This window comes from Megalobrama amblycephala, linkage group LG24 (assembly GCF_018812025.1).
Source record: "Megalobrama amblycephala isolate DHTTF-2021 linkage group LG24, ASM1881202v1, whole genome shotgun sequence".
In the NCBI taxonomy this organism is placed as follows: domain Eukaryota; kingdom Metazoa; phylum Chordata; class Actinopteri; order Cypriniformes; family Xenocyprididae; genus Megalobrama; species Megalobrama amblycephala.
In genome coordinates, this window is record NC_063067.1 from 20,856,274 (window position 1) to 20,881,072 (window position 24,799).

The 24,799-nt window shown below is 37.9% G+C and overlaps 1 protein-coding gene across 1 annotated transcript; it reads left to right on the plus strand.

The window, feature by feature from the left end:
• epha2b (eph receptor A2 b) lies at nt 1-24,480 on the plus strand. Its single transcript, XM_048177933.1, has 17 exons — nt 1-333; nt 912-979; nt 2,152-2,800; nt 11,991-12,146; nt 12,318-12,653; nt 13,977-14,101; nt 14,213-14,399; nt 14,966-15,065; nt 15,563-15,618; nt 15,713-15,838; nt 16,615-16,800; nt 17,382-17,443; nt 17,568-17,777; nt 17,943-18,092; nt 18,186-18,379; nt 18,780-18,935; nt 22,552-24,480. The coding sequence occupies exons 1-17, from the start codon at nt 252-254 to the stop codon at nt 22,658-22,660; spliced, it is 2,952 nt and encodes a 983-aa protein (XP_048033890.1). The 5' UTR covers nt 1-251; the 3' UTR covers nt 22,661-24,480.
• Nucleotides 24,481-24,799: the final 319 nt, after the last annotated feature.

Below are 24,799 nucleotides of genomic sequence, written 5' to 3' on the forward strand. Positions count from 1 at the left end.
ATTGTGTCCACTATAAACTTTACAGGTAAGTTACTCGTTAAAGAGAAAGGTCAGGGGCGGGGTCCCAGGACAGAACTCATACATGTCAATGCCCGTGACCACCCCTCCTTGCTATAAAGACGTCGATCACATTCCAGCGGGCGGGGTTCATGACTCTCCGCGTTTCTCAATGAGTCTGTGGAGAGCGCAACTGGAACAGCAACTGGATTGAGCGTGGAGCAGCCAACAGCACTGTCCACTCAGAAGCCAAAATGGATTACAGACGGATTAAGCGAATTTTATTTGTCACTGTATTTATGAACTTTGTATTTATTTCTCTTCAGAAAAAGGAAGGTACGTGAAATTTGCTCTCTGAGACTTTCTAAAACTTCTTACTCAGGTTTAAAGGTTCAATCCTGTGCCGTGTATTTAACGTTAAAATAACTGGGAAAAACTGCAACAACGCAAGTGATCGGCGTAATGCTAAATCAACCTGTGCGAGAAAAAAAGATAGTTTAAATGTTAACAAGCTTCGTCAATGCAAAATTGTGCTTTCCAACCTTTTGTGAATTTAAATACTTTTTAATGTTGAAAATGTAGAGCATTTTAGCAGGCTATTTTAGACTTTATAAGTGGCATTTAATGTAGGCTAGCCTATCATACGTGAACGCAAGTAAATCAGTCTAATTTTGAAGTAAATAAGCGAAGATAAACTGTTATTATGAAAATGTTAGCCTATTATTGTAATTATGAACTGAAATGTGTTTTATTTGCAGCAGTAGTAGCTAAATATTATTTCCTCGTTTGTTTCTAGTAGGAACCTGAGGTGCTTATATGCATTTAGGCTACTTTATTGTTGTTTTATGCGTTACCGTTGCTGTCTATCCGAGCAAAAATAATTAATATATAATATTTTTTCTTTATTATCACAGAGGTGCTGTTGGATATGATGGCATCGGGAGCAGAGTTGGGTTGGTTGACATCGCCTGTTGAGCGTGGGGTGAGTTTATTCCTCGTGTACAGTACGAGCCTTCAGATATGTTTGGCAGCATTTCTTTTCGTTTCGTTTGTTTCACCAGATTTTAAAATGTAAGGTTTTTTATTATTTCTTTATTATCGTTATTGCTTAAGGATAATTCAGACTTTACCCTCAAAAACGTTCCTGAAGGATTAATACTTCGCTGCCTGCTGAACACTTGTAGTCTCGTGCGATTTTAAAGCCCTGTGTTAGGGACTGTAAAACTGAGGGTGTAATTAACTTTTAAAGGTTGGCGCATATGGTGCTTTTTGTGACGTGAACTGAAGCTATAATGTTAACTAGAATTTAGAAGCGTAATTGGTTTTAAAATCAAAAGGATGTGTTTTAGAACATTGTAGCTGGTAGACCAATTTGGACTTGCAACAAACGCAACTGGTCATAGTCAAGCTGGGCATTGAATGATAGCTGGTTGACAAGCTTAGTGTAACCTTGTTCCAAAAGGGCTACTGGGTTTTCCAGCAGGGAATGATTTGAGATGGCAAGTACAGACTTGATAAGTTTTCCTTCCATCAATAGCCAGTCTAAAACTGAAGGTTTTCATCTTAAAATGTGGAAAAAACAAATTCATACAAAGTAATTAAATGCAAAGTATTGTTTCCTTCAGACTTTCCTGGAAAAAGCTGAGAAATGAAGAATGTGAACAAGGTGTCAGCATGTTCAATTTTATAGAAAGTTAATTGCACTCTTAAGGAGCTGCTGTTTATTTAAGAGTTTAATGCCTTTCAAGCGTATGAAATGCTTTAAACCACAAAGTTCCTTTTATTTGGAAGCATTCGTTGCAGAGACAGTTTTACTGCCATGCCACACACTACGAAAACAATGCACCTCTCCTGTAATTAATACCATGGTGACACATGAAATAAGAGCTAAAAACACACATGTACGCTGCATGTGAACAGATATGTTACAGCATATTACATCAGTCATGCAGAAAGACTGCCGCATTGTTCTTTGCCAGAAGTTGGTGGGTATTGACCAGCATCCTCACTACTACTTAAAATTCCATGGTCAGGACATTTCATGTTATTTTTGTCCTCAGCCTTCGCTGGCATCTTTTCTTTGAAATTTTTTTCCACAATCTTGGTTTTGACTTTATTGCTAACATACATTTTTTTTATTATTTCACGTTTCAGTGGGAGATTGGCCAGCGGGCTGTGAACGGCTCTCTGTTGTATAACTATTATATATGTAACGTGGAGGAACGAGAACAAGACAACTGGCTTCGTACTACGTTCATCCAGCGCAACCCCACTGCTTCTAGGGTCTTCGTGGAGCTGCGATTCGTAGTTCGTGACTGCAACTCTTTCAATGCAGACTCGCTTATCTGCAAGGAGACTTTTAACTTGTACGCCTCTGAGGCTGACGCAGACATCGGCACTGCTTTTCGCAAAGGACTGTTCCGCAAGGTGGCCACCATTGCTCCAGATGAAATATCCAGCCTCGGGGAGATGAAGATGAACATCGAGACAAAAGTAGTGGATAATCTTTCTCGCAAGGGCTTCTACCTGGCCTTCCAGGACATTGGGGCCTGCGTAGCCATCTACTCTGTCAGGGTTTACTATAAAACATGTCCAGCCACAGTGAAGAGCTTGGCAGCATTCCCTGAGACAGTGGCAGGGGGAGAGAACCAAGCCCTGCGGGAGGTGGCTGGAAGTTGTGTCGAAAATGCTGTAAGCGAGGACCAACCTCGCATTTATTGTACCACGGATGGAGAATGGGTGGTACCTGTGAGCCAATGCCAGTGCAGACCCGGGTTCGAAGCCATGAACGATGCTTGCCAAGGTAAGACATAAGTTTCTTTGTTTGGTTTCTACAGATCGAAGCCAGCACCAGCTGTTGTCAGTTAAGATTTCTGGTTTGGGTCGGGAATTTGAATATTGACTAAACTTCCACATGAATAGTGATTAACATTTCATTCATAGTACATCATTATATGAATTACTCTATTATTTTATAAAAATGTTTTGTATTATTGTGGATATATATTAAAAAAGACTGTAGTTGCCCGCCAGTATCTTTAACATACAATTCTTTTTTGGAAAAACACTTTTTCACATTTTAAGTTACTCATCAGCTATTTTGTTCATGTTGTGACTGTTAAACTTTCAAGTGCTTTGAAACCTGTTTGCTCTTTGTCACTGTGCGCTTGACTCCAATAACCCCCAGCATTCTTTGAAACACAAGTTCAGACGTCAACAACTATTGCAAATCTATTGTGCTTTAGGCAGAACCTTTCAATGACAGATTTAAATCTGGCTTTGAGGATGTGACAGTTTCTCTTGGTATTAGGCATATCACCTGTTTTTTTTTTTTTTCTCCTTGTGTTTCTGTCCCTACCACACCAGAGCGAGATCAACCATGTGACAGTCCTAAAGTTCTTTGTGACTGCAGAAATGAGAGGCACTGGCATGTTGGAACTTGTTTAGAATAATTCAGTTTTAAACGTCCTCTAACCTCACCACTTTAACATATTTTCACAATTCAGCCACATGCAGTGACAGGTAAAATGCAGGAAATGAAACATGAATTATAGCAAAGTCTCAAATAGGCAATCTGGGTTACAATTTCTAACAGATACAGATTACCAAGATCATGCACATGCATTTTTTTGGTTCGCACACATTCCTTGTTTTATAGACTAGGAATTGTGGGAACAGGTGTGTGTGTGCATGGTTTAGAATGGGAAAAGATAAAGTGTCAGACTTTGGAGAGGGAGGAGATTGTAGTGGAAAGGTGGAGAATGGAATGTAAAGGTAGCAGAACAATGTAGTGCTGTGTTCAGAGACATACCCCCCTCCACAGGTCCCCCCCCCACCAGTGCCTCTTTCACTCCGCTGATGCATTCCTGCTAGGTTTATTAAGGAGCCTTCCCAACTACTGCCTGCCTGAGGAATTCCCTGGGGAGAGCTCCAGGCCAGAGCTGACTCATGTTGATGGATGTACTGTTGATTAAAGGCAATCATTGTCAAATAGCCAGGTCAGAGAACTATGGGTAAATGCGTGGGTGGGGTCAAACAACGTTTCGTTCTCAAAAAAGGATGGCAAACTGTCCTGTAGTGGTGAGATTTCTTAAAAATGTAAATATCAGACATGCACGCAGCATTGTGGTTTAATCAGTATTGACGCTGATTCTGTTTTCCACTAATAAAACAGAGCCTTTCTCAGTCGTAACGAATAAAAGTGCACATACCTTTGCTGACCACACAAAGACTGCTGCCTGACCTGTGCTAGACTGCACTAGGAATTCATACCCACACCCTGTCACTCACAGTAAACTGAGGTTGCCTGAGTTGGATAGTTATAGTTTCTGGAATGTTTCAAACTGCTACTGGCCTCCATATTGTTGATCTATAGTAAAAATGAGACCCTGATGAAGTCGAATGGTCTTGAATCTTTCATAGCAACATTTCTGTAGAAGAAACCTTGTGCTTTACTGGAACAAGCTAAAGCTGAGAGTTATGGGTGACCAAGTTAGAGCTGTGCGTGTATAATGTGTGGTGAGTGACTGGCTGGGTAGTAATTGACTTGGGTGTGTGTCTTCAAGAGCCATAAGTACTGGTTTTGGATGGATCTTCTTCCTATCCTGTTACTCTGGTCTTTTCTTTCTTTCTTTCTTTCTTTCTTTCTTTCTTTCTCGCTTTCTTGCTCTTAGTTTGTCCCACCTTTATAGCCTCTCCCAAACTGATTGTGATCCCTAGAGTTTTCCCAAATTAAACCAACTAGGCATGGTTTATATTTATTGTTATTGGCTGTTCTGATGACAATATGTTATTTTTGGCCTTGACTGCAGGTCTTGGAAGTGACATGTATTGAAAGTTTAAACATCCACTTTCACACGGCCCTGCAAACACTGTTGTAACTCTTCTGGGAGATTTCAAATGGTGTCTTGTAAATAAACAGCTTTGCTTATCCCAATCTGTCTCCCAAAGACAAATAGATGGTTTTAGACCATCCCCAGTTTACATGCAAATGTGTTTTAAATAAACGTTAACTCGTACTCACATGCATTTATGTATACGGTCAAAAGGTTGTGAAATTTTGGAATTCCTTGCTTGAGAAAGTTCACAGAGCGCTCAAATACCTCAAGCTATTGGGCGACAGCACTGAAGGGGAAAACAGAAATCCTCCAAAAGTGAGATATCTGGAGTTTGCTAGGTTACAAATGAACAAAAGTGAAAAATGATTGTGCAAGCTTATTTGCGCTAAACATAGTTTAGCAGTGTTCCACCAGAATCCTAAACGAAGTTGATGAAAGCTGTGATGATCTGTACCCTGAGGTGTAATTATTCTCTGCTTTATGTGATACTAATGCTCTCTTCTTTTGCCTATTTCGTTCTCTAATACCCATTAAGCCACAGAAACCGTTTATCTCCACCTTTGGGATTCCTAATCTTACTTAACTAGCAGTCAACCGCAACAATTCATTGCCAGTTCTTTCCATTGCAGTACCATTTGCCTGGGCAAGTTTAGATAATGATGAGCACTTCCAAATGGGGTTGTTTGACTTCTTTGATCCTCTGTCAACTTCATGTGCCAACATCAAATGAAACTAGAGTGGATGACATGGTTCTTCTGTTAATTTAAGTATAATGACTGCTGAAACTTACTAATTAAATGAAACTATACTCACTGGAACTCCAAGTTACTCAGTTTCTTTGAAATGTTCACGATGACCATGTAGAAGGAGGTGGGCGAAGTTCTCTATGATAAAGTGAGTCACCAGAAGGAGGTAATTGTGTGGATTATTCCACCTTAGTAATGAAAGAAAATCCGTTGCATACAATTCTGCCAATTTTTTATATATATAATTTTGCTTCTTTTTTAGTTCAGTGACACAGTTGGTGGACCGATGCAGTGGAATATTTAGGTTAGATGCTTTATATACATTGAAGCCCTTACATGAGAGGAGTTAACTTCAGGATAGTGTGCATGTGCTGAGTGTATTGTGCTGCCAGTGTGTGAGATCAGCAGTTTCCTGCCCCTATGTCAGCTCTGCGTCCCCGAAACAGGACAAGCTATAGCGGAAACCGGAGGCCTGCTAATCCTCGGTGACCCTCCAACTCGTCCGCTCAGGGGTTTTTATTGTCACTGGCTTCATTCACTTATTCATTTTCCACTTGTTAAGGAATTTTGTTTATGTTTTTGCTTCACTTTTTTTTTGGCCTAAACCAGACTTTACCCATAGGTGTTGACATCTCAAAGTTTGGACAATGGGCCAGTGTTTTGTATGGGCCAGAATAAGAGCAAACCAGAACACTAGTCGCTAGATTCGTCTTTTAGATTTCTTAGTTAACTCCTTTCTTAATTAACAAATCTTCTGGATTGGTCTCAATGTTTGTGTCCTTTTGTGCTCTGTCATCTTCTCTTCCTCTTGCCCTCTTTCCTTTAGAATGAGTGAAAAGTGTGAAAAGAGAGGGATTAGAGCATTTATTGTGTCTGTTAACGACTAGATGAAAGAGTGAGTGGAATTGTAAAGCGTAGATGTAATTCTCTTACAACTGTTCCATTGGGCTGATAATCCTTTGCACTAATGCTCTCACCACACCTAGAGACCATTCCCTCCCTGCTGGCTTCATGTTACCACTGCATCCCCCCTATACATACAAACACACACTCAAAGCTCTGGCTTTGTCCCGTCTGACCATAAGAACCACTCCACTGACCATTCAGAGATGGTACAAATGTTTTCTGTGGAAAATATAAGCTATTATGTGGTAATATGCATATTAAGCTTCCAAAATCAAGCATTTTTAGGGATGAACTGATATTAAAATAAAATTATTTCATATATTAATTATTACTTAATTGCAAATACATTAAAAAAGATAATATTTTGTCTGACAAGAACTATTGATTTTAGTTTTTATTGCCTTTTTTACATCAATTCAAAGGACTGCTTTAATCCTTTTATGCAAAAAGTTTAGGATGTGAATTTAGGAATCACAACATCATTAGTTGCATTAGATTTTTGTATTATTTTGTTGGAAACAAAATCTAAAAATAGGCAGAAACATAGCATCCACATTTAAATATCCAATATTGACTTTTAAAAATCCAATATTGACTGATATGATCATTTAAAAAAATCACTATTATCATCCGAAACCAGATATGTTCTTGTTATATTTAGCTAAATAAATGAATAAAAATTATATTGTGTATTCCTAAAAAATGACAACTAAATTTTTATTTAATAAAAAAATAAGCAATTTGTAAAAAATAAATAAATAAATAATATTCAAATTATTATTTAAATAATATTATTTTAAATTATTCAGATATTTTTGATATATTTTTACTAGTGGGTGCAGGACACTATAGTTCATTTATGTAAGTGAGGATAGCAAAATAAAGTAAACTGTGACATATTATACCCAAAAATTCTTCATACAGTGGACTACCAGTAAAATTGATAAAAATTTGGAACCAAAAATCTTATTTTTTATTCCAAATATATTCAAATAGAAAAGTTATTTTAAATGGTAATAATATTTCACAATATTACTGTTTTTGCTATATTTTGGATCAAATAAATGCAGTCTTGGTGTGCATGCATTAGACTTCTTTTAAAAACATCTTGCAGAACTAAAACTTATATATATATATATATATATATATATATATATATATATATATATATATATATATATATATATATATATATATATATATATATATATATACAATTTTTAAAAAGATTAGTTAGATCTAGCTACAATTTGTCTTCACCTCATTGTAGGCCACAGAAAACCAATGTTTATGATTGCACCATGCTATCTTTATCTTCATTTTCTTATGTGTACATATTTTATTTTTTCAGTGGCTCTCTGTTTGAATTGAACTTCTTCCCCTGTGAAACGAGCCCCTGGCCGCTGTCGGCACTCACTCCGCTGTGGTGTTTGTTTTACTTGGCCATCAACACCTGGCGGAGCAGCACACTTTAACTCAACTCTGCCTAGGGCTACATGTAAGCCCCTCTGTGCCTAGGTTTAAATGACTAGGCCTTTTGTTTTTCTTTCCTTTTCTTCATTCGAAACTCCCCCATCAAACTCTTGTCCTGGAGGGGTTCGCGCTGTCCCGCCGCCATGTAAACACTCATTCATTCAGCCCTCCTTCCCCTTCTCGGTCAACTCATCCATCCATACATCCGTCCATTAACGTCACCCTCTCATCAGTCTTCGCTCTGACTGCTCCACTCAACCCATACGGCTCGCAGACCCCAGTAGGTCACCGGCGAGCAAGATCCAGCTACTCTCACAATAAACAAACAGTCACTCAGAGGCTCTTATGGCCTGGGCCCTCGGTGCCAGATAGCGAAATGGGGCCAATGAGAGACGGCCGACACGTCTATGTATCTCTGCTGGGAAGTTTGTATTACATAAATGTAATCAGCGTTCCTCAAAAGCCATAAGTCGTCTTTCTCCTTTGACCTCTCGTTGCGATTTTTGCGATTGAGCTAGTTCTCCTTTCCAGAACGTGTCCAGCATTCGCCTTCTCTGTCCTTGCATGCTTTGATTGGCTGCCTTAGGAAGGAAGCTACGAGTCAGCCTTGTGCTTCCTGCTTCCTGTTGTGTCCGAAAGGCGAAGACAAAGACCCTCGTGCTGAACCACATTCCTGCAGGATTTTGGAAAGTAAAACGTTGACTCAAAAAGCCATGGTAGCTTTAGAATGCAACCTATATGACAGCTTTTAGAGTTGAAACAAAAATTATTGGAGCACATTTTACAAGAAAAATTCAATATCAGTCTTACTTCGTCAAAGTTTTGCATTTAATTCAGTGTGTTGCAATTGTTGTAATTATTTGTGAATTGTGAAATTAAAAGTAAAATTTACTAGCAATTTTTGAGTGAAAATTGGTTCAAAGTAAATCCTACACCCATTTTGTTTTACTTTGGCTTGCAAAGTTGGTAGATCTGATTCGTAACATACAGAGTGTTTTGAATAAAAGTTTTGAGTCATTCAAATTCTTTTGTAAACTTTTTGCATGAAAGGATTAAAGCAGCCCTCCAAAACGCTGTCAGGTTTTTGTCCGTGGCTGTTAAGAAGCCAGCCAGCATATTAACGCGTCATGTGGCATCTACACTATTCGAAACAAGTGTTTTCTCTCTCGCTACCCCGAGTGGCATTCTGCGCCTGTTGTCCGGAGTGAATGGGCTGCCGAATGTTGTGCTAGACCCTCACATGTGGCCATGAGGCAAGCGAGGGGACTTAAGAATTTGGAGATTACGAGTGGAGAGCTGAGAGGGGGGCTATATGAAACGGGGTTCGCAGCAGCAGCTGTTTGGCCCCCTTCACTGTGAATAGGACAATTCTTTTTCTTTCTCTACTCCCCCCTTTCCTTTCAAATCCCACCAGGACTCGTTATCCCTCTCTCTGTCTCTCCCTCAGTCCCCCTGTCTATCCCACACTATCCCCACCTCCGCAGAGGGGTGCGTTAATGAGTTGCAGTAAAGTCTCCACAACAGCTGGCACAGAAACAAGATGAGGAGTCAACTTGAAAGAAGGAATAAATAACACATTGGCTCGATCTACGCTGCCGTGCTGAATTCTTTTCATGCTGCGAGTTTTCTTTTGAAATAAGAGAATGCGTGCTCTCAAATATTAGAGGTAATGTATACCACCGTTAACCCCCTTCCTGTGAGGGAGAGCAAGTGGCTCAACCCAAAACAAGGCCTCAATTGATACAAAGCATTCAGGAAGGAGGAAGCACCCTACTCTGTAATTATAACTGTTTGGCTAATCTTCAGATAACAAACCATTAGAAAAGGGAAACAATGATTTGGTTTGTGGTCACTGTGCTACTGAAATACAACGACTGCAGAAAGTACTTGGACGCTATTCGCCACACTTAAAATCCATGCATGCCATTGCCATGGTTAGTTCACCCAAAAATGAAATTTATCCCATGATTTATTCACCCTCAAGCCATCCTAAGTGTATATGACCATCATCTTTCAGATGAACACAATTGGAGATATATTTAAAAATATCCTGGCTCTCTAAAGATTTATAATGGTAGTAAATGGGGGAGTGTTTTGAAGTCCCCCAAAAAATGCATCCCTCCATCATAAAAAATAATCCATACAGCTCCAGGGGGTTAATAAAGGCCTTCTGAAACTAAGCAATGGGTTTCTGTAAGAAAAAGTCCATATTTTGTTTAAATTGCGAGAGGCGTCTAAGCTTAGGCTACTTCTACATCCTGCATCATACATCGTATGAGAGGTTACTCATTTAGTTAGTTATTTTACATTATAAAGTTTTAAATATGGATATTTTTCTTACAAACACCCATCGCTTCGCTTCAGACGGCCTTTATTAACCCCCTGGAGCCATATGGATTATATTTATGATGGATGGATGCATTTATTTTTGGCTTCAAAACACGCCCCCTGTTCACTACCATTATAGTGCTTGGAAGAGCCAGGATATTTTTAAATATATCTCCGATTGTGGTCGTCTGAAAGAAGATAGTCATATACACCTAGGATGGCTTGAGGGTGAGTAAATAATGGGATAATTTTAATTATTGAACTATCCCTTTAATAAAAAATGTAATAAATGAATTTTTTATATATATATAATACTAAAACTACTGGGCAAATGTTTAATAATCTCTATAGTATTACACTGTCTTTGCCTCTGGCAGTATTTTAAAACACAAATATAAATATCTCACCTGATCAGACACATATGGTGTACGATTGTATAATATTGCTATAATCTATGCCTCGCGTGTGTCTCAGCTTGTCTTTTGACTGATAAAACGTGCACTTGAAACTAAAAACCAGATATCACCTCTTTACTGTGAAAGTAGATAAATGGTCCTGTATGTGGCTGCTCAAAGAAACGAAAGAAACGCAAGTTTCAGAAAGGAAGCAGTGTGTGTGTGTGTGTGTGTGTGTGTGTGTGTGTGTACACAGGGTGGTGGTGGATTGTGAATGAGACTCTGGACAGCGGAAGGACATGAGCTGGGCATTTTGGAATGTTTCTAGACAGATTCCGTGGACACCTTTCTTTTTTTCCTGTTTGTACATTTAAAATTCTGATTGACTAAATGTATGCAAATTCAGATTTTTGCTTTATTAATTCTTTAAAAATAAAATAAAATAATAGAATACAGTAAATAAGCAACATTTTTTTTTTTTTTTATGTGGGGACAGTTTTGTCAGATGTGTGATCTCACTTTTTTAACTATTTATTTCAATGACATTTAACCAACTGATCTCAAGGTGATTATTAGTACATGTATGATGTAATTTCCCTTCAAGTTTACACAGGTGTCCTACCTAGAAGAGTAACCACAGGTGTAGTTCATCACATTAACTCTGGACATGTTTCAATGAGGTTTGATAGCTACAGCATATCCAAATACTTCATTTTGTACAATATATTTTTATCATTTGAAACTTAAGTCATTGCGCTGCAAATAAATGCCACATTATGTGATATTTTATTATATATTATGCAAATATATACATATATTTTTAAGTGTGACTTAAGTTTCCAAATACTTTTTGGAGCCACTGAATGTCAATATTTGTTACTGCAAACTATTCATGAAAAATCCACAAGACTTTTGTATTGAATCCTTTGTTAGATGCAGCATTCATCCTGTTTGTTGGTTTTATTCATTTTGTTCAGTTTTCTCTCATGGTTGAGTTTTGAGAGCAGAGGTACCGGGCTGGAATGTGGGATGACTGGTCCTGTTTGTAGAGAACGAGGGGGATGGTTCACACAGGATGAGTAGGAGTGTGCTTAGTCTTGCTCTGTCAACTTTGCGCACTCTTGCACAGAGCTTAAAAAAAAAGCTGTAGAGGGAAAAAAAAACATCTTCAAAGGAGGTTCATTTACTGTGTTCATACATAGATGATCACTTGACATATACGATGTGAACAGTTTAATTGCACAGTTTCCTCTCATCCGCATCCAAGTCATCACGCATGTGTCTTTTTTTGCTCTTTTTTTTGCTAGAATGTCAGCCAGGCTTCTTCAAATCTTCAGTGTCCAGTGAGGCCTGCAAACCCTGCCCGGAAAATACGCAGCCCTCGGGTCGTGGCGCCATCAGCTGTTCCTGCAAGGAGGGCTTTTATCGAGCACCCGAGGACCCCGAGACAGCCGCTTGCTCTGGTGAGAATTCAAAACGTCTGACTTGAACATTCATTGCTGTCATGAGCTAGTTCCTGTCATTTTATATTTACCTACAATATCCTTTCTCTGTCGCTCTTTACTTTAGGGATTAACTAAACCTGTATAGGTGAGCAGGTAAATAAAAGGCTTGTTTGCTCTTTGTCTACTCAGGTTTACCTTCCGCTCCTCAGAGTCTGCTGGCCACCACAGCTCAGATGTCAATAGGCAGGCTTCAATTGTCATGGAGGCCCCCTGCAGACACCGGTGGCCGCAGTGATATCACATACACTGTGGTTTGTGAGCGGTGTGAGGGGAGGGCGTGTCAGACTTGTGGCGAGAAAGTGCGTTTTGACCCAAGCAACTCTGACTTGAAGGAGACCAGAGTCACTGTGAGTGAACTGGAGCCCCATTTGAACTACAGCTTCACAGTAGAGGCACGGAGCGGAGTGTCTCAGTTCAGCAATAAGAGAGCCATTAGCAGCATCAACACCGCTTTACATTATACAGGTTGGTATTGATCGCAGTAGTAGAAGGAAAATGGGTTGAGTCATTTTAAGTAGTGTACTTTGTTTTTGTTTTCAACTTTGTGGGAATTTGCACACTAAATGTTTGGGGTCAGTAAAATATTTTATATAAATTTTTTTTTAAATTTATATAATAAAAATATTTTATATAAATATTATATATATATATAAAAAAAGAAAGTAATACTTTTATTTAGCAAAGATGTGTTAAATTGATCAAAAGTGACTGTAAAATCATTAATAACGTTACAACATTTTATTTAAATGCTGTTCTTTTGAACATTTTATTCATCAAAGAATCCTAAAAAAATCACACTTTCCACAAAAATATTAAGCAGCATCATAACTGTTTATAACAATAATAAGAAATGTTTCTTGAGCACCAAAGTAGCATATTAGAATGACACTGAAGATTCAGCTGTGCCATCACATGCATAAATTACATTTTAAAATATATTCATATAGAATATATAATCTGTTATTTAAAATTGTAATAATGGTTCACAATATTTCTGTTTTTACTGTATTTTTGATCAAATAAATACTTTAGGCAATGTTCAAACATGCAGCAAAAATAATTAGATTTTTTTTTTTTTCTCTCATTCTGTTTTGTCCTTTTTGGAAATCAAAAATCAAGAATATATTATAAATACTTTAGGCAATGTTCAAACATGCAGCAAAAAATAAAATAAAAAATATAAATAAATATATATATATATATATAATATATAATATATATATATATATATATATATATATATATATATATTTTTTTTTTATTCTGTTTTGTCCTTTTTGGAAATCAAAAATCAAGAATATATTATAAATACTTTAGGCAATGTTCAAACATGCAGAAAAAAAAAATATATATATATTATCATTTTGTTTTGTCCTTTTTGGAAATCAAAAATCAAGAATATATTATAAATACTTTAGGCAATGTTCAAACATGCAGAAAAAAAAAAAAAATATATATATATATATATACAAAATCTAATGTTTACAAACTCAAACCCAACCACTTCCATTTGTGGTTTGAAATCCGATTAAAATCAGATATTTTGTGAATTATAGTCTGTACGGTGACTCCGGTCAGATCGGATTTCAAGATTTTTTTCACGACGCCATAGTAAGTGCACAGTGTTTACTTGAGCTGTTTCCAATTAAACTCATTTTCCCCTCAAGTCTTTTCTCAAATAGCAAACCATGTGACATTCACTTTGGGAGTGCAGTTAGTCCTAAAGATCAGATTTAAAAGTTTTGAGTGTGCAGTATGACTCACACTTAACTGCCGTTTTACCTCCAGATCCCCCAAAAGTGACTGCAATGCACCTTGTGGAAAGTAGCCCCACCAGCCTGTCGCTTCAGTGGTCTGTTTCTCACCGTGCCAAGCCAGTTGCTTCACGTTACGAACTGATGTATCGCAAGAAGGTCAGTAACAATATCCTTTTCATCCCTAATGTTTAACTGCAAATCCTGATCTGTGATAGTGGCATTGTTATTCTCCATTTCATCATCTTCCTTTCATTGTCATGTCTACAGGAAAATGATGAGGAGAAGGCCAGTGGAAAGGTCACTACTTACACTGTGCTGGTGCTGGAAAAGAACTCGGTTCAAATCAGTAATCTGTCTCCTTCCACCGTCTACTTGTTTAAAGTCCAAGCTTTGAGCTCAGAGGGAAACTCGGGCAGCTACAGCGTGGAACAGGAGTTTTCAACACTCCCCGAAGGTAAACGAAATGAAAATGTTCGCTTTTATATTTACAGTTTATTTATTTAGTGCTTTTTTGCACTTTTTAAAGACCCTATGGGATCAAAATGATATTTTTGTGGCTTTTAATTCTTTGGATTTGAGGCCACTTATATGCTCGTACACACCTAAACATTGAAAAAAAATGTAGTCTTTTTCCTATTGGAAAATGAACCAAAAATGCTGATGACTCATTCTGCACTACACAGATATATATCCAATCAAATGTTTTCTAGAATGAGAATGTACCGCCCCTTAATACTACAGGCTGCTTGTTAAGCGAATTCATGGGGTCTTTAATAATTAATAAAAATATTTTTCAGAAATGATAAAATTCAAAATGTTATAGTTTTTGAGAAATATACATTGTAAATTATTATTATTAAAAATCAGTGTCAGAAAGTTTTTTGTTTCTTTTTAGCCTGAACAACATACTTGTACCAAAGTGAGAGAGAATGTTTGTTTGCTCTTTTATCTTATGGAGTGTGCTGTTTTATTCTTGAGTGATTCATTTGCCTGGCTGCTTTGTTGTTGTTGTTTTCCCAGCTCTTCAAAAACCGGGAAACACAGCGGTGATCCTCGGGGCAGCGATTGGGGGAGGCGTCATGCTTTTCATCGTAGTAGTGGTCCTGCTTGTGCGAAAACGGTTAGAAACAAGCACTTCACGCACACACCCAGCTTTGTACCTCTCCCCTAGTCACTCCTTCAAGCCGTTCCTTTTCTTTCTCCTTAAAAATCCATTCACTGTTTCCTTTTTACCGCTCTCACACTCTTACTGAAATTGCTCCTTACCAATTTTGAGGAAGAATCAATTCGCTGACTGTCCGCTGACTGCTCATTAAGTGTATCTTAACAAGAGGCATGTTTGAAAGGAGCTAAATCAGAGAGGCATATTGTGTAAGATAAGAGGCAGCGGGTTTGTAGCGGTTCTGTGAAGGTGACCTGAGCCCTTCTAGTTCCCTGTGATAACCCAGACCTCTGTCACCACTTGGCAAACACAGACCGCTTTTTTTTTTTTTCCTAAGCACTCCTCGACTGAATGGAGCCAGTCCAGCGCTAGCCACTCTTCATACTCAAGTCTGAAAAGAAATTTGTCGGTTTGCTGAAAAATAAAGCCCTCATTGAGTTGTTTTTCTTCTACAGCCGAAGAAACTCTCACACCAGGCAAGGGCCAGAGGACACTTATTTCTCCAGCCCAGGTTAGTGGCATTGAATTTCATTTGGTGGCTTTCTTCTTTTAAAACCCTGTCCCTTTCCTCCTCTTAAATTCTCCCTATATTCTTGTCAACCCAGACCAGTTGAAGCCGTTGAAGACCTACGTCGATCCTCACACTTACGAAGACCCCAACACTGCAGTGCTGAAGTTTGCCAGCGAGATCCATCCTAGTCACGTCACCAAGCAGAAAGTCATCGGAGCAGGTTAGTACATCCGTGGCGGTTTGACAACCCGCCGTGGGGCTGTTTTGAAGGCATTCTGGGAGATGGCACTTTCAACACTCATTGATTTGAAGTTATGTTACAGTTCATTGAAAGTGACAGCTTTTTTTCAGTTCATTGGAGTGACAGCTTAAACAAGGCGAACATCAGAAATTGTCTAATTCAAGCTTTACATGTTAGAGCTGGAATATTTTTAGTGTAGTAACTCTTTCCCTCCAGAGACGTTTTTTTTCCCTCCCGATGTCATTCAAATTGAATTAGTGTTGTTTTCTTAACCCGCTCTAGAGCTTTTTTTCATATCCCACATGGAGGAGTACTGCTATAAAAAAATCCTGAGTTAATTAATCATGACTTAAAAATAAAACAAACAACCGCTAAATTAGTACTAAGTCCTAAAGTGTTTATAGGCTATATCTCAAACGTCAACTTTAAATGAGAAGATCGGTGCACCGTGGTCACGTTTCCCCTCTCAAGCCGCCCACAGGACATGGCCCTTGTCCACTTTCTGTCTGCTTGTTGTACACAAATTCTCATGCCCTTTCTGACCCCCTCTCATGAGTCCACTCGCTATCCATTCGTAGGATTCTCCATGGCCCTAGCATTAGATGCACACTGATTATATTTCCAAGTGTCTTTTTCATGTTTTTAAATAACCCCTATTTGTCATGAGACACGATTAAGGAGTTGCCCTTTGGTATGTTGCTTATCTGATGCCTGTATGTCTCTCACTTTGGTGGTTTCTGTTGCCTGTGCTGTAGGTGAGTTTGGAGAGGTGTATCGTGGAATTCTAAAAGTTCCTGGCCGGAAGGAAACAGCGGTAGCAGTAAAGACACTGAAGCCAGGCTACACAGAGAAACAGAGGCAGGACTTTCTTAGTGAGGCCAGCATCATGGGACAGTTCTCACATCAGAACATCATCCGACTGGAGGGAGTGGTCACCAAATGTGAGTTTTAATTTTTTATTTACATTTTTTAAATAAATATTTTAAATGTATTTTTATCATTTAAAAAAAAAATTCTTATAAAAATAATATGTAATTGTTTATTAAAAATAATTTGATTAATGATTATATTATGTAAATTTGATAGATAATTAATTGTATGTATATATATATATATATATATATATATATATATATATATATATATATATATATATATATATATATATATATATAATATATACACACACACACATAAACACACATTTTTGCATTTTATTTATTTTTTGTTTAATTCAGGAACAAAAAATAAAATAAAAATTGTTTTCTCTATAGTATAAATATAAAATATTTGCATGAAATTAATAATATTATTTAATTAAATAAAAATAAGAGATATAATAGTTAAATAGTTGAGAATGAAAAGGTAGAGAATTTAGAGTCATAATACTTTTATAGTCAAATAGTCATAATAGTCAAATAGTTTCTTTACTTTTACTTTTATACTTTTATATGAATATATTTCAGTAGAATTAGCTTTTACTTGTTATGTAGTAAAGCCTCTTTGTGCTTGTTTTTTGCAGTCAAGCATGCCATGATTGTGACTGAGTACATGGAAAATGGAGCTCTTGACAAATACCTGAAGGTATGTTTGTCAAGTTCTTCACTCAGACAGAAAAATGATGACAGATGACGGTGTTTTAACATAGCAAATAGTTTAGTCCAAATTATCAAGAAAAACTAGAAATGAATCTTTAATTTTTTCACAGGACCACGATGGCGAGATGTCGTCCTTCCAGTTGGTTGGTATGCTCCGTGGCATTGCAGCTGGAATGAAATATCTCTCAGACATGAGCTATGTACACAGGGATTTGGCTGCCAGAAACATCTTGGTCAACAGCAATCTGGAGTGCAAGGTGTCTGACTTTGGTTTGTCACGTGTTTTGGAGGATGACCCTGAAGGAACCTACACCACCAGCGTAAGTTCACATTGCAAATAAATGTGTGGTTCGAATGTTCTCTGAAGCTGCACTTAACTCCAGATGTCTTTATTTTACCATTACTACAACCTGGTTATTATTTCAGGATTTTCGGAAATTACAAGGGATCGCCTGACACTTGTTTATATGTTTTTTTCCTAACAGGGAGGTAAAATTCCTATTCGCTGGACTGCTCCAGAAGCCATAGCTTACAGGAAATTCACGTCAGCAAGTGATGTGTGGAGTTTTGGCATTGTCATGTGGGAGGTCATGGCCTTTGGAGAGAGGCCATACTGGGACATGAGTAACCATGAGGTACACCACACCGGCTATGAACAATAACTCTGCTGTTTGTCTCAAAGGGTCTTCCTTGGAGCAAAAAGTCTTATCTGACTATCTTTTTTCTAGGTAATGAAGGCCATTAATGAGGCTTTCCGCCTTCCTGCTCCGATGGACTGTCCCTCTGCCGTGTATCAGCTGATGTTACAGTGCTGGCTGCAAGATCGCTCCAAACGGCCTCGCTTTGGTGACATTGTCAGTCTACTAGACAAACTCCTCAAGAGCCCAGATTCTCTGAAGGCCATTGCAGATTTTGACCCTCGGTAAGAGCTCAACACATGCTCTGAATTCTTAAAAGGCTCGTATGAATTTTTACAAGACCCGAACGGCAGAGAGAAGTTGAGGCATGCACCATCTATTACACAATTTTGTGCAAGAAAGTCAAGTGGTAGTTCAAACAAACCCATTCCTTGGGAAAGTTTAGACACGCACCACGTACCAATGGTACCTCTGAATGGTTTTGGCATCTTCTGATGTTTATCACACTGTATGTGTGCAAGAGGGAAAATCTGACAGTTTCATTTCTTTATCAGATTCTTGAACCGAACAGACAGGTTTTCCTCTCGAAGCGTGTCTCTCCCACCCAACATTTACAACAAAGCAAAGGCAAAAAAGGTTTCACTGTGTGGTTTTCTGAATGTATTTGTGTTCTGTCTTTGTCAGAGTTTCCATTCGGCTTCCCAGCACCAGTGGCTCAGATGGCTCTCCATTCAGGTCTGTGGCGGAGTGGCTAGAGTCCATCAAGATGAGCCAGTACAGTGAAAACTTCAGCATAGCCGGGATCGTCAACATGGAACAGGTGCTGCAGATGAAAAGCGAGTGAGTAACACTAAGTTGCCATCATTCCAGACCTTTAGCACGCTATACAAGGGAAGCGTAGCTGTGAACAATGAGATGAGATCACGCATACAGTCCAAAGTGCATTTCTGCAGAATTGATTTCTGCTTTGCTTGGTGTGTCATATCCTGGTGCTCAAGATAAATGGAGTGTTTAACTTGGTCAGTAGGAAACTAGGACTGTCAGAAGATTAAAAGTAAATTATTAATCTTTCTATTGTTAACATGATTCGGAATGTTTTGAATTTGCTCAAAATGAGTCTCTAAATACAGTATATACTTTTCAGTAAAATATATAACAAAGATTTTTTTCATGTCTCTTCACCCATAAATGATGTTTCATACTTATTGAACTTAAATTCTGAAATATTTTGTAAAAAGTCTCTTTTTAGTTTCATTTATAAATAAATTAGCTGTTAAAAAGATCTGTTTCCACCATGTACTCATAAATGAAAGTTCACAAATAAAAATAAATACATTATTATCTCACTATTAAAAAAAAGTAATTTAGCTGATATACTTTTAAAACTGCTACTGTTTGGATATACAGTATCCAATTTTGCTAAATTCCTTCAATTTTCCCTCTTACATAATACAAAATTAGTTGGGCTGCTATTTTGACATTATGTAAAATAGCCTTTTGAGTGAAATGGCCCCAGATGAACATAATTTGAGAGTTCTGGGAATTTGTGAAGGAATTTAAAGTGTTTGGAGCGTTCTCTTTCCTGTGGCATGCAGCCTACACTCAGGCTGATTGGTCGGGACAAGATCGTATTTAAATAAGATGGTATCTTTTAACTTTTAATAATTCCTAGAACATATAAATATTTTCCATGTTTTTGTTTAAGGGATCCGGTAATTGAATGTGGCTTAAATTTATGCTTCGGTTACAAGGATAATCTCGCACAACCGCAGACCATTTTTGATTTACTGTATCTGGCGAGTGCAGAAACCACATTTATTGTAATAACAATTTAACCTTTTTAAGACTTTTAATCAAGTCGGGCAGTAAGATTTTACTTAAAAACTTCTCAGCGTCTTCTCAGCTTAAAATGCAACTCTTTGCTTCAAGTTTGAGCGGAAAACATTGTGGCAGCAAAGAAAGAATAGCCTTCGTTTTTAGTGGCCTCGATGTGGTGGATTGTGGCATGCTGTTCCCCCTCCCCTGTTCTGCCATCCCTCCCTTCCTCCCACTGTTTCGGTAGACTCTCTCATCCCTCCCATTCCCAACAGCGTTAGTTGAGGCCTGTGCTTCCACTGCAGCCAGGAACCACTGTTTCTGCCTGCTGGGGCCATGAGGCTATGCGGCTACTCCCCCTCACATCAACAGGATTGGACTTAAAAGTCAGGACATGAGATGAAAGAGTGTAGCGATGGTGAACGAGAGAGCTGATGTACATGTGGAGGTAGAGACGACAGTGCTGGACCTCACGGAGGAGGCAGTTTGACTGATGAAGGGGTTGGGAGTGTAGTAACAGCGTAGCTCCAAGACCTCTGGCTCAGCTCCCGTGGGTGTTTTTAGCCTAGAAGCTCGCTGAAATTTGTGTGGAGGACCAGAAATGTCTTTGATGTGTTTGTCTTTTATTTTATGGCCGACTGTTCCATCTGGTGTCATCTGGTAGCACTCTTTAAAACCAGAAACTATTTACAAGTCCTGTGTTGGCTGTGCAGGCCAGCTCGGATTCATGATGTGTGAAGGGAATACTTGTTAAATCATCAAGGCGCTAATTAAAAATGTAATTAGGACTTGGATAAAATGTTATCTTTCAAATGCCGCTTCAGAATTACTTTTTGAGAGATAAGATTGTGTCATTTTCAAGTTACAGTGGTGTTATCATTGATGAAAACTAAAGCAAACAATTATATGAATATTTTCCAAAAAAAAAGGAAAATAAAATTGAAAAGATAAGAAAAGAAAAGAAATGAAATGAAACAATGAAAATGGACCTAAATTATTTTTAATTTTAGATACATAGATTATTATTAAGCTTTTCATTAACTTTGGCTAAAACTAAAATTGAAACTAAAGAATAAACATTTTCGAATAATAAGTAATTACATAACTTGAAACCAAACTAAAATACATTCCCCTGGTATTCCCAGACTAAAATGCATGTTTGAGCTGTTTTAACTGAAAGCACTGGCATATCTTAAAATATGTCAGTGCCATTGTTTTGTCTCAAGATGCAGACCAGTAATTTTTTTTTTCCCTAAGGCATGTTTATGAAAGCTACTTAAATGCCCTAATTGATCTAAGACCTAATCCTGGCTTAATCTAAGCCCTGACTGTGAAACCAGGCCATTATGACTTCAAAACTAACTAAAACGAAAATGAACATAAATTCATTTTAGATTTAGTTTTTCATACATTCGTTATTATAAAATTTAGCATATACTCTTAAAAATAATGGTTCTTTAGTTGCATCCATGGATCCATTAAAGGGATAGTTCACCCAAAAATGAAAATTTGATGTTTATCTGCTTACCCCCAGCGCATCCAAGATGTAGGTGACTTTGTTTCTTCAGTAGAACACAAAAGATGATTTTTAACTGCAACCATTGCTGTCTGTCAGTCAAATAATGGGAATGAATGGGCACAGACAAATCCAAATTAAACCCTACGGCTCGTGACGACGCATTGATGTCCTAAGACACAAAACGATCAGTTTGTGTGAGAAACCGACCAGTATTTATATCATTTTTTACCTCTAAAACACCACTATGTCCAACTTCTACTGAAGAATAAAAGTAACCTACATCTTGGATGCGCTGGGGGTAAGCAGATAAACATCAAATTTTCATTTTGGGTGAACTATCCCTTTAAGGCCCTGGTTTCACTAGTGTGTTTTTATTTTAAGTTTTGCTACGCTAAGCCTGTCGTTTACACTACACTGGCGTTTTCAAACCTCGAAAACGGAGACTTTCGAAAACACTGTTTATACGTTTCAGTATAAACAGACCAAAATGGAGACTTTTGAAACGGTGGCGTGGCTACCCACGTTCACTCTGCGTATCCTTGACGACCGTGTAAACAATAACATGGAGACTGAACTGCAATCTTTACTGGCTTTGTTGTCATTTTTAGCAGCCATTGTGCAGTTAAACTCTGCGTTTTTTAAAACTGCAGCTGCCTACATGCGCAAGAGGCAACTGTTTACACTTGTATGCACATGCCCAGTGTGCATGAACGGTCATGTGACATGCGTTTTTGGTCATGTAGCGTAGACTGAAACACTGTGGAAACCCCAGTGTAGACGAGGATCGACCGTTTTAAAACGAAAACGCACTAGTGTAAATGGGGCCTAAGATCTTTCAACACCCATGGAACCTTTAAGTACTTTACACTAAAAAAAAAAAAAAAATGGTTCTTTTAATAACTGTTCACAGAAAGGTTCAAGGAACCAAAAATGGCTCTTTTTATGGCATCGCTGTGAAAACCCAGTTTTGGAGCATTATTACCTTTGGCTAAAAAACAAAATTAAGCAAAATCTGTTGAGAACGAACAAAAAATAAAATGAAAAGACAAATTGAAGATAAAACTAAATAAAAAATTTCAATAACCCTGCCCTCACATTCTCACATTCTTTTCTGTTTCCCAGGGATATCCGTAACATCGGAGTCCGTCTGCCGGGCCATCTGAAGAGGATTGCCTACAGCATCTTGGGGCTTAAGGACCAGACGAGCACCCTGAGTGTGTTTGCAGTGTGAACTGTCTTTAAAATGCACCGAAGGGACCAAAACCTTTGGCTGTGGACTGAATAAACTCTCAGCTGCCTCAGGATTGGACTGCAGGGACAGCCCTTGACCTGGCCTTAACCCTCCAGCCTAGCGAGATGGACTCTCACCACTGTGGAGCCATGTAGCATTTGATGTACTTCTCAAAAATGGAGGAAGTGTAAAACAATCAAAAAGCTATTGATGTACGCATCAAACCATGTATATTAGATCTATTTTTACCATATGCATATGTTTATTTTTTAGAAGAAAATATAGTAATTTCTTTAGTTTTGTTTTTTAATTTTTTGTTTAGTTTCATATGCATGCTTAATTCTCATCAGAGAGTGATCAATGCTAGTTAGCGGTCACTTTACTCTCGGATTTTATACGTTGCTCCTCCAGTGGTGTTGAAGGAGAACTGGCACTGTATTGCTCTCTACTTGACTGAACTCTTCAGCATTACGAGAGAAAAACAGACCAACAGGTCATTCTATACCAGAAATGTAGACTCAAAGCTGGCGGTTATGGGTTTAACGTAAGACTTAGTGATGTTCCGCTGAGATCAAGGTGATTGTAATGCTTTCTGGTTTCTATCATGCTTGAGTTGGCCATGATTTGATGTCTCGCACGACGACATTTTCATTACAATTGCACTCTCAGCGCTATATGCTTTGGACCATCAAGTTTAAAGTCTGGTTTAGATGAACGGAACAGCAAGGCGTTCCTTAAATCCTGTGTTTTCTCTGCAAACAAGAAGAGCGGAGGCACCGCCATGAAATAGCACTTAAATCAGAAATCTCAGCAGCTGTCTCATCCCTTATCATTATGAAAGGTTACAGCAATGATGACATTAAGGATTGAAGGAACAAAGAGCGACCGAAATGAAAAAATGGAAATGGTAAAGAGGAAAAAATTGCTCTGGAACAGATTGTCGTTCTAAATCAAATGGGAAAATGTAATCTGGCGGTGTTCTGCAAACAAATGCACGGTTCTGATTTTCTGAAGTGACAGTCTTTGCAAACTAAGAAATGGATCAAACAGATAGTTATGTTTAACAGATATGTGGATGATATACCAAGGTCTGTTATTCATTTGGTGTCCGCGGATTAACGTCGCCTGGAGCTGTGAATTGCGGAGACTATCTTCAGAAGATCTGGTTTATGATTAGCTGATCCAAGATATGCTGGGATGAAATGCTACAACTTTCCTTGATTATTTCCTCTGACTTCCAGGACCTCAATATGGTTTCAGATGGGGGCAGATACAGAAAGTGTTTCAATGTTTAACTCTACTTTTCAAGACTATATTGTTTTTACAGAGGAAAGAATCAGAGTCCTTAACTCATACTGGATTATATTGCAGTTCCTTGTTAATTTCACTTTATTCTGATTATTTCTAGATGTTGAATGCATTTGAGTTTTTCCATATTTAGAAATGACATATTTAGTGTTTGTTTGCAGTTGATATTGTTTCATATCTTTTCCAAATGGGACGTTGATACTTGCAAACTGTAATAATGGCAGGACTTTTTGGAAAGGGAAATTTGTCATTTTTGATCTGCCATCTTAGTTCTGACCTTTTTCTAAATATTGAAATTTGAAAAGCTCAGTACAAACATACAAACCCCACTCATGGGCGTATTTCTACAGAAACAAAAACATGTTTGATTTGGCCAATTGTTTTGTACTTTATTTAATAGTCTATTTATTTTTTACTTTATTTATTGTTTTAATTACACTGAATTGGGATTTATTTGTAATGGAAGTTTGTCTTTCAGTCACAATAAAATCTTTGTAGCCTTTAAATTCAATGTCACTATGATTTCTTTATTTGTTTCTTCATCCACAACAATAAAAAGGCACAGTAGAATGGAAATGAAGTTGCTGCTCCCAATTAGAGCTTCATTGTAGTACATTAACCACTGCCACAGTGAGCAAGTCAATACAGCTCTAATGTACTCGAGGAAGCCAGAGGCTTTGCATGACTGCATTATCTAATTGGTCAGAGCAGCCCCTATTTAATTAGTTGCCGGTTTGCAGTCCATCTGTAAACTATGACAGAAACCAATGAACCTTATAACCCATGCAGGACAATTTACTTTGTTCTCAATTTAGCCCCTCCTGTCTATAA

What these genes read in the sequence shown, in the direction of transcription:
- epha2b (XM_048177933.1), top strand. Translation starts at nt 252, where the DNA reads ATGGATTACAGACGGATTAAGCGAATTTTATTTGTCACTGTATTTATG. An exon ending in CACCGCTTTACATTATACAG is followed by an intron (nt 12,654 to 13,976) that starts GTTGGTATTGAT and finishes TTTTACCTCCAG; the next exon opens with ATCCCCCAAAAGTGACTGCA. An exon ending in GCAGAAAGTCATCGGAGCAG is followed by an intron (nt 15,839 to 16,614) that starts GTTAGTACATCC and finishes CCTGTGCTGTAG; the next exon opens with GTGAGTTTGGAGAGGTGTAT.